Raw genomic sequence first — 22,507 nt, 5'->3', positions numbered from 1 at the left:
CGCCATCCGCTCCGGCATGCTGAGCGAGCTCAATCAAGTGCACATACAAAAGGACCTCCCCTCTCCTCCGTTGCTGGGAGTGACAGGACACTTGCTGCTTAAGCAACAAGCTTTGTGTTGATATCTAAACTCTAATTTACCTAGCTAGCTACCTCTTCATTTATTTTAGCACCACAAGCAAATAAGACAAAATGGAGATACCTATGGATCCCTTGTTTCTTGCATGGAGCTACTTTAGAAGACGGAAGTTCCAACCATGTTCCAATATTTGTTCGAAGATATTGGAGGACAGTCCATACGACCAGGTAATTATAAGCTAAACTTGCTATATATAGTTATTTTAGCTCTGCTAGCCAGCTCCAAGCATTAATCCAATTTAGCTAGCAGTAGCAAGCTAATGTTGATAGTATGCTTGCAAAATCTGCCATTGCTTGCTTGCTGGCTAGCTAGCTGTTTTGCTAGCACATTGTTAGCTAGCTAGGTAGTATTGGCTGCAAGAAAAAAACTACTTGTTAACTAGCTAGCTAGCCTAGCAATCATATCTGGCAAATTTAGACATTAGCCGTCAATTTCATTTCACTTTTAGTTCATCTAGTTAATCATTTTTCTTGAAATGTGCTTTCTATAATGCATGCATCAAATCTGTATTCACCTCTTCTCTCATAATTTCACTCACTGCTGTATTAAAAGGGACCTGACTCCTCATCATATATCTCTGAGGTAACCTCTTTCTTGCCATGCTGATTCTAACCTGGCATGTTGACATACAAATAGAATGGATAGCTAAATTAATGAAATATCTGTAGTACATCTGTACTGGAGTTCCATACCTTGTAACATCACATTGTAAAATAAAATCTGACTCACTGTAAATATGCCTTCTAAACAGGTTAAACACCTGTTACTTCTTTGACAGGCTGCATGGAGTCTGAAGACCCGTGCTCTGACAGAGATGGTGTACATTGATGAGGTGGAGGTGGACCAGGAGGGGATCGCTGAGATGTTGCTGGATGAGAGCTCCATCGCTCAGGTTGCTCGTAAGTCTGAACTCTGAACTCTGAACTGTCCCAGAGGGCCAAGAGTTTTTCCTGGTCAGGCCAAATGGTCAGGAAAAACTCTTGACCATGCCCACAGTACAGCCTACTGAATCTCAAAGTCTGTCTCAATCACAAAAATATATAACCATTCTGATCTGGTAAAATCTGTCCAAAATGTTCTCAGCTCTTTGAATGTACTGTAATGAAGCTTTCTTTCAGGCCCTGGGACATCACTGAGGCTTCCAGGAACAAGCCATGGCGGTGGACCTACTCCAGCCATCAGGTATGTGACATTTTAGAATTCACAACTATCTTGTATGTGTTAGGTAAGTATCCCAAGGCATTTCCCCTACTGAAATTGTGTAATTACTGTAACAATGTTTCTGACATTGAGTCGTGGGGAGCATTATGTTCCTTGAAAAGCATCAGATTAGTTCTGAATCTGAACTGAGCTTTTTTGTCCTGAATCTAGGCCCATGACCCAATCGGGACGTCCTATCACAGGCTTTGTGAGGCCCAGTACCCAGTCTGGCAGACCAGGGACGATGGAACAAGCCATCAGGACCCCTCGCACGGCACACACTGCCCGTCCTGTCACTAGTGCGTCTGGGAGATTTGTCCGGCTGGGAACAGCCTCCATGTTGACCAATCCTGAGGGACCATTTATAAACTTATCTAGACTCAACTTAGCTAAATATGCCCAGAAGCCCAATTTATCCAAGGTAAGAGTATTTTTATCAATGTAATGCAATGAACATGGTATCTCCAAAAATATTTTTGTCATTGTACTTGTATTTATTTGGGTTATTCGGGTTCAATACATGTTCTAAAAATGTCTGTGTTTTTTTTTCTGCCCCCAGACCTTATTTGAGTACATCTTTCATCATGAAAATGATGTTAAAAATGTGAGTTGCCAATACAGATATACACTGAGTTTCCAAACATTAGGAACACCTGCTCTTTCCATGACATAGACTGACCAGGTGAATCAAGATGAAAGCTAGGATCACCTGTTTGGTGTCACTTGTTAAATCCACTCAATATTAGTGTATATCTTTGGCTTCCCATGTTGTTTTTATTTGTAAGTTTCACTCTAAAGGCATTTGTACCTTTTTTTGTTTGTGTACAGGCTTTAGACCTGGCTGCTCTGGCCACTGAGAATGCTCAGTTCAAAGACTGGTGGTGGAAAGTCCAGCTGGGGAAATGCTACTACAGGTAAAGCTTTAGATAATTACTTAGATCTCATACAACTGTTATTATACTATATTACCACTACAATTCTACTACATTGTGACTGTTTTCATTGACAGACTTGGTTTACACCGGGAATCAGAAAAACAGTTCCGATCTGCTCTCAATCACCAGGAGGTGGTGGACACATACCTGTATCTGGCCAAGGTAACAGCATACAACCTACAATGTCCCTAACACTGTAAATACTGTGTAACTACAAGTGTAAAACCACTGTGTATACAGAATGGATTAACCATGACACGAGGCTTCTCCGTAGCAGATAGCACGTGGTGCGTCACTCAACGGCGAGTTGTTTCTATAAGTCCAAATAGGTTTTTGTTTTTTATACATCGATCTACTGCCCTATATTTGTCACAAATTATAGAAAAATACTTTTTGTTCTGTTTTGCCGCTAAAACAGGTCTATCAGCGGCTTGATCAGCCTATAACTGCACTGAACCTCTTCAAGCAAGGTCTGGACCACTTCCCTGGGGAGGTCACTCTCTTAACAGGAATTGCTCGCATTCACGAGGCACGTGACATGATTCCTTTTTTGTTGTTGTTTGTTTGTGAAGCGTTCTCTTGCTTAAAGAAACCGGTTGAAATCGGCATGTCAGATGTGTAATCTGAAATGATCAGCTGATTGCCCTGGAATTTAGAGCCTAATTGTTTTGCATCTCTAGTAGCTATTGAATAATTCTACTGTCAATTGAGAGAACAGATGCAGGTTGATCAGGAGGTCCAAAATCTGTATTTAATAGTATCTGTTATCTGCGTCTCTCACAGGAGATGAATAACATCACCTCAGCCACAGAGTACTACAAAGACGTCCTGAAGCAGGACAACACTCACGTTGAGGCTATCGCCTGCATAGGCAGCAATCACTTCTACACGGACCAGCCTGAGATCGCACTGCGCTTTTATAGGTTAGTCACACACACACACATACCACTGCCTTTAATTCCCTCATTTTACTCTGATTATTACGGCTATGCCAGTGTGATATTAAAGAATGTTGATCATGTCAGTGGATACACATGCCTTGTGTGGTTGCGTTGATTTTACAGTTGTTTTCCCCTCTAACCCTCCTTTCCTGTAGACGGCTGCTGCAGATGGGAGTATATAATTGCCAGCTGTACAACAACCTTGGACTGTGCTGCTTCTATGCCCAGCAGTATGACATGACCCTCTCCTCCTTCGAGAGGGCTCTGGCCCTAGTGGCCAACGATGAGGAGCAGGCTGACGTCTGGTACAACATTGGACACGTAGCTGTGGTGCGTTAGCTTAGCACACACAGATGTTATTGTTACTGCATGAAGTTACTCTACAGCACCCTCTTCTGTATGCCAACTGGTTTCTCTTGGACAGGATCCAAACTCTGGCTGCGTGCTTTGAACATATAGCATGCTATCACTTCTTCACGTTTCTGTTTATGTTACGTGCATCTTATGTTTCTCTCCACAGGGAATAGGAGACCTGACTCTGGCATCCCAGTGTTTTAAACTGGCCTTGGCCTTCAACAACGACCATGCTGAGGCCTATAATAACCTGGCTGTGCTGGAGCTACGCAGGGGACACATTGAGCAGGTGAATGAACTGGGGTTTCTAGATCTTCAAATATATCATATTGATCAAATGTTAGTTTTGTTAAGAGAATTGAGAGAGTAAATCTGTTGTAAGTTGCATACCTTCTTTCCAACTGGGGTAAGCTTCTTCCAGGCTTGTTCTTCTAAGGCGTTATACCAAGTGGTTATTTTCCATATAGTAGAACACATTATGTAATTAGTCTTTAGGAGCCTCTACAGTAGTCAACTGTTTATGATGTTTTGGTATAGAGTCTAATTCAGAATGGTTGTTTTTGATTTCCTCCTTTTCCTCACAGTCCAAAGCTTTCCTCCAGACCGCTGCATCACTCGCCCCTCACATGTATGAACCACACTTTAACTACTCCACTCTGTCAGACAAGGTAACGTGACACTTCATCAGCACTTTTTAATCTATTTAACTATTGACATGCAGCCTGCAGGGATCATATTAATTGATGTGCTGTTGTCTTCTGCTGTGTCCAGATTGGAGATCTGCAGAGTAGCTACACGGCAGCCCAGAGGTCGGAGGATGCCTTCCCTGAGCATGTAGATACCCAACAGATCCTGAAACACCTGCGCCAGCACTTTGCTGTGCTGTGAGCTACTGACCAACACACCTGACCTGAAAGTCCAGTCTGCCTGTGCGATAGCTCACTTACTCACTTGTCATAGAGTGCTGCTATTAAACAACAGTGACTGGCCTCCTCATGTAATGGTTAGACGTCTTCACGATCTACAGACAAATATTTTTCCTGCAGGGACACAACTGTTACTTGATGGTGACACTATACAGGCTAAATGATACCAAGGGCAATCTGGCTTGGGCAACTCACTGCACAGACATTATTGTAAAACAGTAGTTTACAACTGCCTAGCCCAATGTAGGTCTTATTAGTTGTAATTTAAGTGTTTTATGTGCTTATTTTTCTCTTCACTGGTTGGTTCACAGGCTTGTAGAATAGTGTAAGGTACTTTTAAGCACTGATTAGTAAATGTACATAGTAAAGTATGAACATGGAAGAAACAAATATTTATAGTAAATGTATTTATACTGCTATCTTTTTATAGTGTATTCAGATGTATTTTTATACTACCATTCCTCTTGTCACAATTGTTACGCGGAGTGGAACAGGGGAACCCAAGAGCAGACTCAGACAAGGAGACTGGGATGAAGTAACCAGGGTATTTATTGAAACACGGGGAGATGGAGTGCAGGTCAGGGGAAGCTCGGGCAGGTTGCTGGAAACCAAATGCTGAGGCTGGAGCGAGAGGGTTTGAGACAGGGTGAGCAGGTCCAGTGGGGAATCCAAGGGAGTAGTAGAGTGGGGAATCCAGGACAGAGTAGCAGGATGACGAGACGTTGGACTGGAGACAGGGACCAGAGTCAGAGCAGGCAGAATTAACAGAGATTAGGATCTGGCAGTGAGGAAGAGGCAGGACTGAGTATTTGTAGAGGTCTTGATTATGAAACAGGTTGCAGCTGGTGGGGATCTGCTCTGACTCCAGCACACCTGTCTCTGCCCACACAATCACACACAGGGAGAGAGCACTGGGGGAGTGGCGGCAGGTCAAGGAGACACCGGATGAGCACTAGAGGACGTGGCAGGAGCAGATGTGACAACAATTTGTAGTCTGTCTTGTTTGTTTTTGATTGATTACTCGTTACAATCAAAAAGATACAGAACTCATATTAATTTCTATGTGTTTAACTTTACAATATGACAATTTATTTCAACAGATACAATCTTATGCTATGTACAACTTCAATTTACATTTGATTCCAATGCCTATTATTTTCAATGTATGTATTTCCTTAATGAAATAATGGACATTTTCTAAGCCTTCCTTGATTGCATTTCACTTGTACAAGTAGCATCATTCCAGAACTTCATGGGATTTATTTTGATGGCCGCAAAGTCCTCCATTCCATAGTGGTCATTGGGCTCTCCATCTTCCCAGTACCTTTTAAACCAAGTTAAAGGTTACTTTCTAGACATTCTGGTATTATCCTGAAGGATAATGGTACAGTGTCACAGGCAGTGGAAACATTTAACCAAGAACTGCTTAACATGTTGGTCTATACAAATACATAGAAGATCATACATGATTAAACCTGTATCCAGTCCATTAACTTGTGCAGCTCTTACCCCTGAGTCAGATCAGTCCCATCAAGCCATGTCCAGGTCCCCTCTGTATCCTCTTCCTCCTTCAGTCCTATCCAGAACCCTTTTATGTGCATGGGTTCGGAGTTAAACTGCACTGTGTGCATCAACTTATGAATACCTGAGCAAACAAACACAACAAGGCAGGAAAGAAGCTTATTTAATCAGTGGTAACTGAATTTTGGACAATCTTTCTCTTATAGTGCTCTCAAACCATTACAATGTAAAGGGCCCTACTCCATGGAGTAGGGCACTTACAGCATTCCACATAGAGACACATTGCATAGAACTGATGGAAATGTTGGGGGAGGGGGTTCTACTAAGCTAACATATGGAATTGTTTTGACATGGTCATACCGTGGATCATTTAGCTATTTGATTTAGAATTTTAGGACCCCTGTAGTTATAAAAAAAAAAATATATATATATATATATATATATATAAATGGAAAAACAGTCAAAGAATAAATCATAAGGAATAAGGTTTTGAAGTGTGTCTTATATCTAGGAGATATATACGAAAGCTCAGGAAATACTGTATATATATGTTTTGGGGACACGAACCCCTTTTTTTTTGTTGGCACAAAACCACTTCCATACTTTCATGAATTTGTTTAACTGGTACTGGGTTACTTTCAGACAACACTTGTGGAGAAGACCCTCGTGAGAGTCTCCCCTTTCCATAGTGTGGTCATATTAGTTTGTAGGGCAAACCATGTCGTTTTTGTGAGAAGACCGAGTTTTGGGATGTCTCCTGGTCTGGCAAACAGCGCTGTAGATCTGCCACTTTCCATCGCAGGTGCGGAAGGCCGACATAGGCGTTAGCGGTGGATTGAGACTCACCCCATACAAAAAAACATATCTAGCTTAAACAGACAAGTCAATCGACTCCTAAAGATTTACTAAGAATTTACATTCATCAATGTCTGTTCTACATACAACATTGCATAGCATACAAAAGACTGAGTCCCAAAAGTCTCACCAACTTCAGTGACCCGGGACTGCAATGCCACCTGTTCCTGAAGGCTTTCAACCTGCCTCTGTAACTCCATGCCGGTGTGTTTGGCACTCCCTAGCTGCCTGCTGGTTTTGTTCACCTTTTGGAGCTCTCGCAACCTGGTCTCAGAGCATTTTGTATTCTGTACCTAAAACCAGGGCACTCCATTTAGTATGATATGTTAAATTTTGCATGGTTACATAAGACAGATGGTTACTTAAGGCAAAAACGAAAGGAGGATGGTTGATCGAGGTGGGTGGATAACGCGAACATCTAGCAAGCCATAAGTTGCAAGTTTGAATCTCATGACGGACAACTTTGCAACTACTTAGCATGTTAGCTAACCCTTCCTCTAACCTTAACCCTTTTAGCTAACCCTTCCTCTAACCTTAACCCTTTTAGCTAACCCTTCCTCTAACCTTAACCCTTTTAGCTAACCCTTCCCCTAACCTTAACCCTTTTAGCTAACCCTTTCCCTAACCCTAACCTTAACCCTTCCCCTAACCTTAACCCTTTTAGCTAACCATTCGCCTAACCTTAACCCTTTTAGCTAACCCTTTCCCTAACCTTAACCCTTTTAGCTAACCCTTTCCCTAACCTTAACCCTTTTAGCTAACCCTTCCTCTAACCTTAACCCTTTTAGCTAACCCTTCCCCTAACCTTAACCCTTTTAGCTAACCCTTTCCCTAACCTTAACCCTTTTAGCTAACCCTTCCTCTAACCTTAACCCTTTTAGCTAACCCTTCCCCTAACCTTAACCCTTTTAGCTAACCCTTCCCCTAACCATAACCCTTTTAGCTAACCCTTCCCCTAACCTTAACCCTTCCCCAAACCTTAATCCTTTTAGCTAACCCTTTCCCTAACCTTAACCCTTTTAGCTAACCCTTCCCCTAACCTTAACCCTTTTAGCTAACCCTTCCCCTAACCTTAACCCTTTAACCATAAACCCTAAGCCCTAGCCTAGCTAACGTTAGTGAGTTGCTACAATTAGCCACCTAGCTAGAATTTGTAACATACAGTGTACCATACATTTAGCAAATTCGTAACATATTGCACATTTAGAAAATCCATAACATTGTAATTTTTTTAAAAATTCGTAACATATAAGAATTGTAATTTGTAACATATCATGCAAAATGGATGATGAACATCCACAAAATAATACATACTGTAGCGACCCGCACAGACAGCTATGTGTTAGGCTATTAGTTGGTTGTGTTGTACTTACCAGCACAGTGTTCGCAGGGTCCGCCATGCCAATCAACTTGCTATCTGCCAATCACAGGAATGCCTGGAATGTTCTGATACCGGGCGTCCTGGTGGTTGGCGGAGTGGCGTGCAGGGGGGTTGGGCAGGGGATGGAGCATTGGAAGTTAAGACCGGGTTTAGCCATTGTTCTCTCTCTTACGTCTGGCCTTCACAAGAGAAGGTCACGGTTGTTTTATAGGGCTATCCTTCGTTTATTTGGCGTGGGCTAAGGCCAAACAGTAGCCTGTGTGAAGTTGGGTTAATAAACCGTAAATTCTTAAACTCAATCCTCTGTCTGGACAATTGTTCCTTTATGATCTAGTTAGGTCATTACAATACCATACGAAATGTAACATATCAAACTATATGGGATGTTTCAGATTTACATACAGAATAGTATGAAATGCTCTGAGACCAGGTTGCAACCTGTCAGGACCTCCTCTTTGGCATGGATCATATTACTGTGGGTGGCTCTGAGTTGCTCCAGCTCACTGCTGATATGTGTCAAGTTCTGATATAGTGGACCATACTTCTCACTGACTTTGCTGTCTGTGGGGACCAAAGAGAGACCTAACATCACTAGAGGAAGAGGACAGAATTATTCAATTCATTATTTAAAGCAGAGTGAAATGATAAAGGACACTACTCACATTGGACCCCCAGACCAATGTCAACGACCAGTAGAAGAGCACTGAGCATGCCCAGACTCACTGCAACCAATCGGTAGAATCGAAAACTCTGCCCATCTCTCACCATGAACATGAACACTGGACAAGAGACAATTTTATCAAGTATTACCGCAATAATATTTGGGTTAATCCACAGGATTTTTGTGACATACCCGTATTCAGAATTTCATTCTCAAATCTACAATCTGTCACCAAGCTCCTGGATTGATATTTTATAGGAGAGCAGATTTTCTCTTGATTTTCTGAAAAAGGTCACGTTCTCCTTACGGTACCTTGTTGTTGGTCTTGTCTGTTATGGAGAGGATGTCCATCTGTGCTGAAATCATCCTGACATATCAGCTCATTATATGTTCCCTTGAATCCTTTAAACACATTTTTTGATATGTCAGAATTCTCCATTGACTTGTCTGTCTGCTGTCTGCCAATATTGAATAAAACAATGGTTTACTCATTCTCTCTGCCTGTGGAGGATTTGTTTAGTCATTGCCCTATGTCAGTGCTTCATGTGAATACTGTGAAGCCATTGGTGGTTTGAGTGGAGGGAGAAGTGTTTGTTTGTGTGTGTGTGTGTGTGTGTGTGTGTGTGTGTGTGTGTGTGTGTGTGTGTGTGTGTGTGTGTGTGTGTGTGTGTGTGTGTGTGTGTGTGTCTGTGTGTGTCTGTGTGTGTGTGAGAGAGACAGAAATATCCTCAAACAACCAGTGATATATTATAACTGCCCAATATTCATTTAATTTACTTTTGTTAAACATTTTCATTTAACATGTAGTGTCTTTGCAAATGGCAACACTCATGGGACAAATTATTACAACTTTAATTCCTGGGCTGCCTTTGCTTTCATTTCACATATCCATTTCAGTGCATATCTACATGGGGCATCGTTCCAAGTCTTCATGGCATCCCAAGTCGCCTTTGGATGGTTTTTGGAGTAAATGGCTGCACAGTCCTCGTTATTCATATCGTCGTTAGGCTCCCCATCTGCCCAGTATCTTGAACAAAGGTCATGCTCATTTTTAGATCATTTGTCTATCTCCATACCGTGCCACAGCAGATAGGTTAAACGTATGTTAATCAAATCTACATGGCTCTGATATAATTAATAGGTAATAGGACAGTAGTAATAGTCAATGGTAATACTCGCTACTAAACAAACCAATTCCAATAACTTGTGCAGCTCTTACCCCTGAGTCAGTTCAGTCCCATCAAGCCATGTCCAGGTCCCCTCTATATCCTCTTCCTCCTTCAGTCCAATCCAGAACCCTGTTAGGTGCCAGGATCCTGAGCTGTATCTTAATGCTTGTATTGCCTTATTGATAAAATCCTGAGCAGACACACACACACACACACACACCACACATACAGAGAGAGAAAGAGAGAGAGAGAGAGAGTGAGATAGTGGTCAAACCTTTACCATGTAAAGGGGTCTATTCCATGGAGTGGCGCATTAACATAATTCCACTTAGAGGGACATTCCATAGAACTGATGAGAATGCTAGAATGTTCTACTCATTCTATGCTAACCTGGTATGTACTGTATATTTTCTTTAACACATTGTGGAAGTTACACCATATTTAAATTTATATATATATATATATATAAATATATATTAACCTTTATTTAACTAGGCAAGTCAGTTAAGAACCAATTCTTATTTACAATGACGGCCTACCCCGGCCAAACCCAGACGACGCTGGGCCAATTGTGCGCCGCCCTATGGGACTCCCGATCACAGCCGGATGTGATGCAGCCTGGATTTGAATCAGGTACTGCAGTGACACGTCTTGCACTGAGATGCAGTGCCTTAGACCGCTGCGCCTCTTGGGAGAAATATGGAATATATCCAAATAACTTACCTGCTTCTCGTCACTATCTATTATTGCCAGGTCAGCTCCTTTTTTAATGCAGTAATCTCTGCTTCTGTCCCACGTTTTCAGAGGAATGGAGTTAGACAAGGGAAAGTAGTAACACAACGAGTTGAGCAATGTCCATCCTGGCAAACAACGGCCACAGCTTTCCACTGTTATAAAATGAGATGGAAAACATTGAAACATTACTTTTGTTGTAACGTGACAAATGAAGGCCCCCATATAAGCATGCACTGCTGTTTCAGATCTCCAGATTGGGATATTATCAAAGCAATTATTTTGTTATGAACATCTACCAATAATAAATGAATCAATGTCGGTTCTACATACAACATTGCATAGCATACAAAAGACTGAGTCCCAAAAGTCTCACCAACTTCAGTGACCCGGGACTGCAATGCCACCTTCTGTTCCTGAAGGCTTTCAACCTGCCTCTGTAACTCCATGCCGGTGTGTTTGGCACTCCCTAGCTGCCTGCTGGTTTTGTTCACCTTTTGGAGCTCTTTCTGCAACATTGTCAAGGCCTCCTCTTTAGCATGGATCATATTACTGTGGGTGGCTCTGAGTTGCTCCAGCTCACTGCTGATATATGTCAAGTTCTGATATAGTGGACCATACTTCTCACTGACTTTGCTGTCTGTGGGGACCAAAGAGAGACCTAACATCACTAGAGGAAGAGGACAGAATTATTCAATTCATTATTTAAAGCAGAGTGAAATGATAAAGGACACTACTCACATTGGACCCCCAGACCAATGTCAACGACCAGTAGAAGAGCACTGAGCATGCCCAGACTCACTGCAACCAATCGGTAGAATCGAAAACTCTGCCCATCTCTCACCATGAACATGAACACTGGACAAGAGACAATTTTATCAAGTATTACCGCAATAATATTTGGGTTAATCCACAGGATTTTTGTGACATACCCGTATTCAGAATTTCATTCTCAAATCTACAATCTGTCACCAAGCTCCTGGATTGATATTTTATAGGAGAGCAGATTTTCTCTTGATTTTCTGAAAAAGGTCACGTTCTCCTTACGGTACCTTGTTGTTGGTCTTGTCTGTTATGGAGAGGATGTCCATCTGTGCTGAAATCATCCTGACATATCAGCTCATTATATGTTCCCTTGAATCCTTTAAACACATTTTTTGATATGTCAGAATTCTCCATTGACTTGTCTGTCTGCTGTCTGCCAATATTGAATAAAACAATGGTTTACTCATTCTCTCTGCCTGTGGAGGATTTGTTTAGTCATTGCCCTATGTCAATGCTTCATGTGAATACTGTGAAGCCATTGGTGGTTTGAGTGGAGGGAGGAGTGTTTGTGTGTGTTTGTGTGCGTGTGTGTGTGTGTGTGTGTGTGTGTGTATGTGTGTGTGTGTGTGTGTGTGTGTGTGTGTGTGTGTGTGTGTGTGTGTGTGTGTGTGTGTGTGTGTGTGTGTGTGTGTGTGTGTGTGTGTGACAGAAAGATCCCGAAACAACCAGTGATGTATTATAATTGCCCAATATTAATTTAATTTACTTTTGTTATAAACATTTTAATTTAACATGTAATGTCTTTGCAAATGGCAACACTCATGAGACAAATTATTACAACTTTAATTCCTGGGCTGCCTTTGCTTTCATTTCACATATCCATTTCAGTGCATGTGTACATGGGGCATCGTTCCAAGTCTTCCTGGGATGTGTTTTGGAGTAAATGGCTGCACAGTCCTCGGCTTTCTTATCGTCATTCGGCTCCCCATCTGCCCAGTACCTGGAACAAAGGTCAAGGTTAATTTTTAGACTACGTAATAGGTAATAAGACAGTAGTACTAGTCAATGGTAACACTAGCTACTGAACAAACCAATTCCATTAACTTGTGCAGTGCTTACCCCTGAGTCAGCTCAGTCCCATCAAGCCATGTCCAGGTCCCCTCTATATCCTCTTCCTCCTTCAATCCAATCCAGAACCCTGTGTTGTACCTGACTATTGAACTGTATCTTAATGCTTGTATCACCTTACTCATAAACTCCTGAGAAAACACACACACACAGAGACAAACACAGAGAAAGAGAGAGAGTCATGCACAGACAAGCTGTTGAACTAGGTCCGTTAAATTATTAATAATGCCAAGTTTGGAACAGTACTCACTGTCCCACTACAATGCCCTCAGAGTCACACAAAATATGATAATAAACATCACACTCCCAGTTACAGGAACAAGATCCACACTGACGGTCCATGTCTTACCTGCTTCTCCCAGCTATCTACCACAACCAGGTCAGCTCCATAACTTAAACATTCTTTTCTGGCCTCTCCCCAGCTTCTAGACTCAATGGCATCAGAAATGGCAAAGTAGTAACATGTTGAGTTTAGCAGATCCCATCCTGGCAAACATAGGCCACAGCTTATCTCTGTAAAGACACATTGGATGTTTGTTTTTTTACTAGTCAGTAGATCAAATTCTAAATTAGGTGTCTCACAATAAGTTATCTCACCAAGCGAAGATATTTGGGACTGCAGCTGCGGCTTGTCCTTGCGAAGGCTCTCAATCTGCGCCTGAAAGTTATCGTTGCTGGTCGTCTGTTGCTGTAATGCTATCTCTAGTTGGTGGAGGCTAGTGAGCTCTCTGTGTAACTTTCTCTGGGCCTCCTCTTTAGCATGAATCACATTGTTCCGGACGGCTCTGAGTTGCTCCAGCTCACTGCTGATCTGTGTCAAATTCTGATATAGTGGAAGATGACTCTCACTGACTTTATTACCTGTGGGGATCAAAGAGGGACCCAATATCACTAGGGAGAAAAAAAAACACCTTTCATGAACAAAGTAGTACGTTTACATTTTTTCTTTGTAAACAAAAGGACATGCATGCTGCATTGACATGTACATTGAGAGTGAGAGATTACTATACTTAGTGTTGAGACTTATCTTTGGACATGGTTATACTCACAGTATACTCCCAGGACAATGGCAACAACCAGTAGAAGAGCACTAAGTGGCCCCAAACATATTGTAACCAATCGGTAATGCGGAAAACTGGGCCCATCTCTTACTGTGAATGTGGATTCTGAAAGGGATAATTTCCGTCAGTATCAGAGTGTAGAGGTTATAAACAAGTTATAAACAGTCCACAAGATAGTAATGTTTTCACTGAACGATTTCAGTGAAACATTCTAGACAGCTTACTAAAATGTATGATTTGCACAAACTGGATCAGGGTTACACTTTTAGAGGTGGGCAGTGTCAAAGGTCACATTGTCTCAAAGAGCTTTTTAAAAGCCAATTCAAAAACATACTAAAACAAAAATGTACAGTCACAATAAGCAGAAGAAAATGGTTAACACATTGACTTAATATCTAAATCCTATTAGTTTATACTAGAAAAATGTATTTGTTTAAGGTACCTGGTTTCTGGTCTTGGCTATGATAGAAGGGAGCTTCATCTGTGTCGAACCCATTTTCGGTATATTTCTCGTAATTCTCCATTGAATTGCCTGCCTTGTTAAAAATGTTCCAGTCAGTGGGGATGGTCGTATCTCTCTGTGGAGTTTGTTCAAACACTGGACTGTGTCAATATAGTGTGTGTGCTTGTTTCTGTGTGTGTGTGTGCGTGAGTGTGTGTGCGTGTCTATTTGTGGATTGACTTCAGTGATACAGTGATCGTAGAAAGGGGTTACCGTGATTTTGACAGTAGCTTATAGGCAGCTCGTTGGCAAGTAAAACTCTATATTTCATATTAAAACACACCTACTGTAATATAAATACGGTATCAAAGCAAGTACTGTGTAGTGACACACAGGACTGTTGCAAGCAGGTTGGCTGCTAGGTAAAATGTTTACAAACATTAAAGCATATGAATTAATACTTGGTGTTTTATATCACTTGCACTTCTAGAGGCCATAACAAAGGCTTCCAAACTGGCAGCAACTACAGTGAAAAACAGACCAAAAGGACATGGCAAAATGCTCTCTGTCTCCTATATATTTTAAATTGATAACCACATAGGGGTTAAATAAGTACAGCATTCTCATTAATGGGTGCAACAAATATGGCCTCTTACAAGGCACAACTCAAAATATGTTAATGAGCCAGAAACAACAATACCACGCACCCACTAGCGCTCCAAAGGTTTTGGGGCGCATCAAAGGTACGGTATGGTAAATCAAATCAAATCACATTGTATTTGTCACATACACATGGTTAGCAGAGTGTAGCGAAATGCTTGTGCTTCTAGTTCCGACAGTGCAATAATATCTAACAGGTAATCTAGCAATTCCCCAACAACTACCTAATACACACATATCTAAAGGGGTGAATGAAAATATGTACATGTAAGTATATGGATGAGCGATGGCCGAGCGGCATAGGCAAGGTGCAATAGATGGTATAAAATATAGTATATACATGTGATATGAGTAATATAAGCTATGTAAACATTATTCAAGTGGCATTATTTAGAGTGGCATTGTATAAAGTGACTAGTGATCCATTTATTAAAGTGGACAGTGATTGGGTCTCAATGTAGGCAGCAGCCTCTCTGAGTTAGTGATTGCTAGTTAACAGTCTGATGGCCTTGAGATAGAAGCTGTTTTTCAGTCTCTTGGTCCCAGCTTTGATGCACCTGTACTGACCTCGCCTTCTGGATGGTAGCAGTGTGAACAGCCAGTGGCTCAGGTGGTTGATGTCCTTGATAATCTTTTTGGCCTTTCTGTGACATCGGGTGCTCTAGGTGTCATGGAGGACAGGTAGTTTGCCCCCGGTGATGCGTTGTGCAGACCAGACCACCCTCTGGAGAGCCTTGCGGTTGAGGGTGGTGCAGTTGTCATACCAGGCTGTGATACAGTCCGACAGGATGCTCTCGATTGTGCATCTGTAAAAGTTTGTCAGGGTTTTGGGTGACAAGCCAAATTTCTTCAGCCTCCTGAGGTTGAAGAGGCGCTGTTGTGCCTTCTTCACCACACTGTCTGTGTGGGTGGACCATTTCAGTTTGTCTGTGATGTGTACACCGAGGAACTTAAAACTTTCCACCTTCTCCACTGCTGTCCCTTCGATGTGGATAGGGTGCTCCCTCTGCTGTTTCCTGAAGTCCACGATCATCTCCTTTGCTTTGTTGACGTGAGTGAGAGGTTGTTTTCCTGATACCACACTCCGAGTACCCTTACCTCCTCCCTATAGGCTGTCACGTCATTGTTGGTAATCAAGCCCACTACTGTTGTATTGTCTGCAAACTTGATGATTGAGTTGGAGGTGTGCATGGCCACGCAGTCATGGGTGAACAGGGAGTACATGAGGGGGCTGAGCACTCACCCTTGTGGGGCCCCAGTGTTGAGGGTCAGTGAAGTGGAGATGTTGTTTCCTACCTTCACCACCTGGGGGCGGCCCATCAGAAAGTCCAGGACCCAATTGCACAGGGCGGGGTTGAGACCCAGGGCCTCTGGCTTGATGATGAGCTTGGAGGGTACTATGGTGTTGAATGCTGAGCTGTAGTCAATGAACAGCATTCTTACATAGGTATTCCTTTTGTCCAGATGGGATAGGGCAGTATGCAGTGTGATTGCGATTGCGTTGTCTGTGGACTTCTTGGGGCGGTATGCAAACTGAAGTGGGTCTACCTTGGCCGGTAAGGTGTAGGTGATATGATCCTTGACTAGTCTCTCAAAGCACTTCATGATGACAGAAGTGAGTGCTACGGGGCGGTAGTCATTTAGTTCAGTTATCTTCGCCTTCTTGGGTACAGGAACAATGGTAGCCATCTTGAAGCATGTGGGGACAATAGACTGGGATAGAGAGTGATTGAATATGTCCGTGATCACACCAGCCAGCTGATCTGCGCATGCTCTGAGGACACGTCTAGGGATGCCGTCTGGGCCAGCAGCCTTGTGAGGGTTAACACATTTAAATGTTTTACTCACGTCAGCCACGGAGAAGGAGAGGGGGTGGGGAGCAGTCCCTGTTAGCGGGCCGTGACGGTGGCACTGTATTATCCTTAAAGCGGGCAAAGAAGGTGTTTAGTTTGTCTGGAAGCATGACGTCGGTGTCCGTGACGTGGCTGGTTTTCTTTTTGTAGTCCGTGATTTCCTGTAGACCCTGCCACATACGTCTCGTGTCTGAGCTGTTGAATTGCGACTCCACCTTGTCCCTGTACTGGCATTTCGCTTGTTTGATTGCCTTGCGGAGGGAATAACTACACTGTTTATATTTAGCCATGTTCCCAGACCTCTTTCCATGGTTAAATGCGGTGGATCGCGCTTTCAGTTTTGCGTGAATGCCGCCATCCATCCATGGTTTTTGGTTAGGGTAGGTTTTAATAGTCACAGTGGGTACAACAACTCCAATGCACTTCTTTAAAAACACACTCACCGAGTCAGTGTATAGGTCGATGTTGTTCTCTGAGGCTGACCGGAACACATTTGTTTGTTGTTTGTCAATTAGGGTGTGCAGGGTGAATACGTGGTCTGTCGTATGATAATTTGGTAAAAAGCCAAATTTGACATTTGCTCAGTACATTGTTTTCACTGAGGAAATGTACGAGTCTGCTGTTAATGATAATGCAGAGGATTTTCCCAAGGTTGCTGTTGACACATATCCCACGGTAGTTGTTGGGGTCAAATTTGTCTCCACTTTTGTGGATTGGGGTGATCAGTCCTTGGTTCCAAATATTGGGGAAGATGCCAGAGCTAAGGATGATGTTAAAGAGTTTTAGTGTAACCAATTGGAATTTGTTGTCTCTATATTTTATCATTTCATTGAGGATACCATCAATACCACAGGCCTTTTTGGGTTGGAGGGTTTTTATTTTGTACTGTAGTTCATTCAAGGTAATTGGAGAATCCAGTGGGTTCTGGTAGTCTTTAATAGTTGATTCTAAGAATTCTATTTGATCATGTATATGTTTTTGCTGTTTGTTCTATGTTATAGAGCCAAAAAGATTGGAAAAGTGGTTTGCCCATACATCTCCATTTTGGATAGATAATTCTTTGTGTTGTTTAGTGTTTTCCAATTTTTCCAGAAGTGGTTAGAGTCTATGGATTCTTCAATTACATTGAGCTGATTTCTGACGTGCTGTTCCTTCTTTTTCCGTAGTGTATTTCTGTATTGTTTTAGTGATTCACCATAGTGAAGGCATAGACTCAGGTTTTGTGGGTCTCTATGCTTTTGGTTGGACAGGTTTCTCAATTTCATTCTTAGGTTTTTGCATTCTTCATCAAACCATTTGTCATTGTTGTTCATTTTCTTCAGTTTTCTGTTTGAATTTTTTTTTATTTGATAGGGAAGCTGAGAGACTATACTGCTTAGGTTTTCTACTGCCAGGTTTACACCTTGACTATTACAGTGAAACACTTTGTCCAGGTAATTGTCTAGAAGGGATTGAATGTGTTGTTGCCCAATTGTGTTTTGGTAGATTTCCACACTACTCTCCTTCCATCTATAGCATTTCTTAATATTATTCAGCTCCTTTGGCTTTGATGCCTCCTGATTGAGTAAAGCTCTGTTCAAGTAGTGTGATTTTGCTGTGATTGGGTTGAGGTCAGTGATAAAGTAGTCTACGGTACTACTGCCAAGAGATTAGCTGTATGTGCAGCTACCATAGGAGTTCCCTCGAAGCCTACCTTTGACTCTGTACATACCCAGCGTGCGACAGAGCTGCAGGAGTTGTGACCCGTTTCTGTTGGTTATGTTGTCATAGTTGGTCATCCCCAAAGCCAACACTTCCTTTGGCCGCCTTTCCTTCCAGTTCTCTGCTGTCAATGACTGAAACGAATTGCAAACATCTCTGAAGCTGGAGTCTTATATCTCCCTCTCTAACTTTAAGCATCAGGTGTCTGAGCAGCTTACAGATCACTGTACCTGTACACAGCCAATCTGTAAATATCACACCCGACTACCTCATCCCCATATTATTACTTAGCCTCTTGCTCTTTTGCGCCCCAGTATCTCTACTTGCACATCATCATCTGCACATCTATCACTCCAGTATTAATGCTACATTTTTATTATTTTCGCCTCTAGGGCCTATTTATTGCCTACCTCCCTACTCTTCTACATTTGCACACACTGTACATAGATTTTTCTATTTTTCATTTATTTTGTGTTATTGACTGTACGTTTGTTTGTGTAACTCTGTGTTGTTGTTTTTGTTGCACTGCTTTGCTTTATCTTGGCCAGGTCGCAGTTGTAAATGAGAACTTGTTCTCAACTGGCCTACCCGGTTAAATAAAGGTGAAATAAAAATAAATAAATAAATAATTGTGCCTAGTGGGGGATATGGGGGAGAGAATGCTGTCCCCTCCAGGTAGGTGCTTGTCCCCCTGTGTGCTAAGGGTGTCAGGTTCTTGTCCAGTTCTGCCATTTAGGTCGCCACAGACTAGTACATGTCCCTGGGCCTGGAAATAGTTGATCTCCCCCTATAGGATGGAGAAGCTGTCATTGTTAAAGTATGGGGATTCTATTGGGGGGATATAGGTAGCACACATGAGGCCATTTGTCTCTGTTGAGAAAATGTCCTTATTCATTTCTAGCCAGATGTAAAATGTTCCTGTTTTGACAAATTTAATGGAGTGGGTTAGGTCTGATCTATACCAAATTAGCATATAGTCTCTTCCCTGTTTCACACCTGGTAGTTTGGTGGATGGGACTACCAGCTCTCTGTAGCCTAGATGGCAACCAGTGGGTCCGTCTTCTTTAAACCATGTTTCTTGTAGGATGACAATGTCTGTATTTCCAATTTCTTTGATGAAGTCTGTGTTCCTGCTCTTTAGGCCAAAGGCAGATGACCTCAGACCTTGTATATTCCAGGATGAGATTGTAAAAGCTTTGTGTTCCATATTGTCTAGTGTTGTTTTTGTATGGTTTACGTCCAAAGATGTTATAACAAAATGAGGTGAGTAAGGGTTCACTCATTTTATTGAGAACTTCCAGAATTGAATGGTGGAATATGAACAATTGTAGACGACAGACCCATTCAACATGCATACTATAAACAGACCAAACTCATCTTGTCTTTTCTTATTATCTTTGGTTTCTGTGAGAAAATAAAGCATGGCGGCGTGCAGAAACTACCCATCGTCGGATTATTTTCGATTTCTAGAAAGTGTTTTACTTAAATATTTAGATAAATGGTGAGCTCACCCGTGACCGAAAGGTTACAAGACTGAATCCTCGAGCTGACAAGGTCAAAATCTATCGTTCTGGCCCTGAACAAGGCAGTTAACCCAGTGTTCCTAGGCCATCATTGAAAATAAGAATTTGTTCTTAACTGACTTGCCTAGTTAAATAAAGGTAAAATAAAAAAAATAAAAAATCTTTGAAATGCAAGAGAAAGGCCATAATATATTGCTCCACCCCAGGGATTTAGATTTTGGCCACTAGACGGCAGCAGTGTATGTGCAAAGTTTTACACTGATCCAATGAACCATTGCATTTCTGTTCAAAATGTTGTATCAAGACTGCCCAAATGTGCCTAATTGGTTTATTAATACATTTTCGAGTTCATAACCGTGCACTCTCCTCAAACAATAGCATGGTATTCTTTCACTGTAATAGATACTGTAAATTGGACAGTGCAGTTAGATTTTGTTGGGTATTAATGCGCCCTGAGATCTACAGAAACGCAGTCTAAATAAAGATTTATGAAGTTTGCTTCTGCCCACAGAGTTTGCGCTGCACCACCATTCAGATCTAAGCACAAGTAACTTGAGTGTTTCTGGGTCTTTAGTGAATGCATAGAAATGAAAAAGATGGACTCCTTGTGCTGTGGCACAGTCAGCTTCCAAAATGTAAATTTAGTAAAGTGGGTGTTTAAACTGGAGACAGTAATGTATACAGAAAAGAAGATATCTACTATCAGAGATCAGGGGAGATGGTTATTGTATTACTGCGCATTAACAACGTCCAAAGGTTTCGAAAGACCAGGCCAAAATATTTGCAAGTAACTTGGTAACTAGCAAATCAACAACATTGTTGCACACTATTGCTGCGGGATAATTTTTTGAAGCAGTCGTAAATATGATGATGTAAGATTCTGTATTTATTTTCTTAGTCAACCTTGTGTTCTGTTTCGTTGTGTTCTTGAATGTAGCCCTGTCTTTCATTTTTGTTCATTGATTTCACCTGTGTTAGTTACTCACCTGGTCTCATCAGCTCCTTATTTAGTTCAGATCATTCTGTTTGTGCCTTTGTGAGGTATTGTTCGTTTTGACTCTACTAAGCCTTTTCCTAGCGCATTTGTGAGAACCAGGTATAGCCTTCAGTCCTAGTTTTGATTCACTTACTGTATGACCTTTGCCTGCCTGTGACCATGATTCCTGCATTCTGCGAAGGTGAAATAAACACTTGCCGCGCTCTGCTCGTGAATCTACACCTTTTTCTCCCTGAGTATTCATGACAGATGATTGCTTTTACTGATACAATGTATAGGAGTTCTCTGTACATTCTACTCCCCCCAAATGTCATTTTAAATGAATAGGAGTTTGCTTACACAATTAATTTGTGAATAGTTCGCAATTATTAGGCATACAGTTGTTTGCCGCTTATTATACTCAAAATGTCACTCAAAGACTATGAAAGGCATTTCGCCTCACTAAATTCATATTCTGTCAGTGAATCTTTCGCCAGTGGGCGATTGACGTCAGTATACAGCGGCAAGGAAGAAAAGTTACATTACATTCCAATCTGGATCCTTGGAAAAGGGGCATTTGGCGAAGCAGACAGAGATAAGCAGGTCAAGCACTATTTCTATCATTCACGCACGCAGACACCTCTGTTCTGTCAGAGCAAAATATACTACTCAAAAAAATAAAGGGAACACTTAAACAACACATCCTAGATCTGAATGAAAGAAATAATCTTATTAAATACTTTTTTCTTTACATAGTTGAATGTGCTGACAACAAAATCACACAAAAATAATCAATGGAAATCCAATTTATCAACCCATGGAGATCTGGATTTGGAGTCACACTCAAAATTAAAGTGGAAAACCACACTACAGGCTGATCCAACTTTGATGTAATGTCCTTAAAACAAGTCAAAATGAGGCTCAGTAGTGTGTGTGGCCTCCACGTGCCTGTATGACCTCCCTACAATGCCTGGGCATGCTCCTGATGAGGTGGCGGATGGTCTCCTGAGGGATCTCCTCCCAGACCTGGACTAAAGCATCCGCCAACTCCTGGACAGTCTGTGGTGCAACGTGGCGTTGGTGGATGGAGCGAGACATGATGTCCCAGATGTGCTCAATTGGATTCAGGTCTGGGGAACGGGCGGGCCAGTCCATAGCATCAATGCCTTCCTCTTGCAGGAACTGCTGACACACTCCAGCCACATGAGGTCTAGCATTGTCTTGCATTAGGAGGAACCCAGGGCCAACCGCACCAGCATATGGTCTCACAAGGGGTCTGAGGATCTCATCTCGGTACCTAATGGCAGTCAGGCTACCTCTGGCGAGCACATGGAGGGCTGTGCGGCCCCCCAAAGAAATGCCACCCCACACCATGACTGACCCACCGCCAAACCGGTCATGCTGGAGGATGTTGCAGGCAGCAGAACGTTCTCCACGGCGTCTCCAGACTCTGTCACGTCTGTCACGTACTCAGTGTGAACCTGCTTTCATCTGTGAAGAGCACAGGGCGCCAGTGGCGAATTTGCCAATCATGGTGTTCTCTGGCAAATGCCAAACGTCCTGCACGGTGTTGGGCTGTAAGCAC

At 42.2% G+C, this 22,507-nt stretch overlaps 2 protein-coding genes across 6 annotated transcripts; one reads left to right on the top strand and one right to left on the bottom strand.

The window, feature by feature from the left end:
• The first annotated feature begins 38 nt into the window (after positions 1-38).
• On the top strand, positions 39-5,690 carry LOC106611037 (tetratricopeptide repeat protein 8). 2 transcript variants are annotated; one of them, XM_014210855.3, is made up of 13 exons: positions 39-305; positions 917-1,037; positions 1,257-1,320; positions 1,510-1,759; positions 1,898-1,942; positions 2,167-2,252; positions 2,348-2,435; positions 2,692-2,802; positions 3,057-3,196; positions 3,370-3,544; positions 3,735-3,857; positions 4,153-4,236; positions 4,340-5,690. In XM_014210855.3, exons 1-13 carry the CDS (start codon positions 192-194, stop codon positions 4,454-4,456), a joined length of 1,518 nt encoding a protein of 505 aa, XP_014066330.1. In that variant the 5' UTR covers positions 39-191; the 3' UTR covers positions 4,457-5,690. The 2 variants fall into 2 exon arrangements, with proteins under 2 accessions (XP_014066330.1, XP_014066331.1); XM_014210856.3 differs by having other exon boundaries at positions 41-305; positions 890-1,037.
• On the bottom strand, positions 5,026-14,411 carry LOC106611039 (CD209 antigen-like protein C). 4 transcript variants are annotated; one of them, XM_045723475.2, is made up of 11 exons: positions 11,866-12,105; positions 11,555-11,671; positions 11,190-11,453; positions 10,805-10,968; positions 10,132-10,271; positions 9,225-9,939; positions 8,914-9,030; positions 8,244-8,812; positions 7,001-7,163; positions 6,004-6,139; positions 5,026-5,818 (listed from the first exon to the last, which is right to left on the bottom strand). In XM_045723475.2, the coding sequence occupies exons 8-11, from the start codon at positions 8,268-8,270 to the stop codon at positions 5,692-5,694; spliced, it is 453 nt and encodes a 150-aa protein (XP_045579431.2). In that variant the 5' UTR covers positions 8,271-8,812; positions 8,914-9,030; positions 9,225-9,939; positions 10,132-10,271; positions 10,805-10,968; positions 11,190-11,453; positions 11,555-11,671; positions 11,866-12,105; the 3' UTR covers positions 5,026-5,691. The 4 variants fall into 4 exon arrangements, with proteins under 4 accessions (XP_045579431.2, XP_045579430.2, XP_014066336.3 ...); XM_045723474.2 differs by lacking the exons at positions 5,026-5,818; positions 6,004-6,139; positions 7,001-7,163; positions 8,244-8,812; positions 8,914-9,030 and adding exons at positions 12,698-12,837; positions 13,056-13,219; positions 13,304-13,597; positions 13,756-13,872; positions 14,210-14,411 and having other exon boundaries at positions 9,656-9,939; positions 11,866-12,578; XM_014210861.3 differs by lacking the exons at positions 5,026-5,818; positions 6,004-6,139; positions 7,001-7,163; positions 8,244-8,812; positions 8,914-9,030 and adding exons at positions 12,698-12,837; positions 13,056-13,219; positions 13,304-13,567; positions 13,756-13,872; positions 14,210-14,409 and having other exon boundaries at positions 9,656-9,939; positions 11,866-12,578.
• Between the last annotated feature and the right edge of the window lie 8,096 nt (positions 14,412-22,507).

The sequence above is a fragment of the Salmo salar genome, chromosome 09 (genome assembly GCF_965601325.2).
Source record: "Salmo salar chromosome 09, fSalSal1, whole genome shotgun sequence".
NCBI lineage: Eukaryota > Metazoa > Chordata > Actinopteri > Salmoniformes > Salmonidae > Salmo > Salmo salar.
Note: the sequence above shows the minus strand (reverse complement) of the source record. Positions and strands in the feature narration are given on the sequence as shown.

Excerpts from the sequence above, each read along its gene's own strand:
- LOC106611037 (XM_014210855.3), top strand. The coding sequence starts at position 192 with ATGGAGATACCTATGGATCCCTTGTTTCTTGCATGGAGCTACTTTAGA. Across the intron at positions 3,545-3,734 it reads ACATTGGACACGTAGCTGTG|GGAATAGGAGACCTGACTCT; the intron begins GTGCGTTAGCTT and ends TTCTCTCCACAG. Across the intron at positions 3,858-4,152 it reads GCAGGGGACACATTGAGCAG|TCCAAAGCTTTCCTCCAGAC; the intron begins GTGAATGAACTG and ends TTTTCCTCACAG.
- LOC106611039 (XM_014210860.3), bottom strand. The coding sequence starts at position 11,992 with ATGGAGAATTCTGACATATCAAAAAATGTGTTTAAAGGATTCAAGGGA. Across the intron at positions 11,672-11,865 it reads CAGACAAGACCAACAACAAG|TGTTCATGTTCATGGTGAGA; the intron begins GTACCGTAAGGA and ends TCTCTTGTCCAG. Across the intron at positions 10,272-10,804 it reads TAGATAGTGACGAGAAGCAG|GATTTTATCAATAAGGCAAT; the intron begins GTAAGTTATTTG and ends GTGTCTGCTCAG.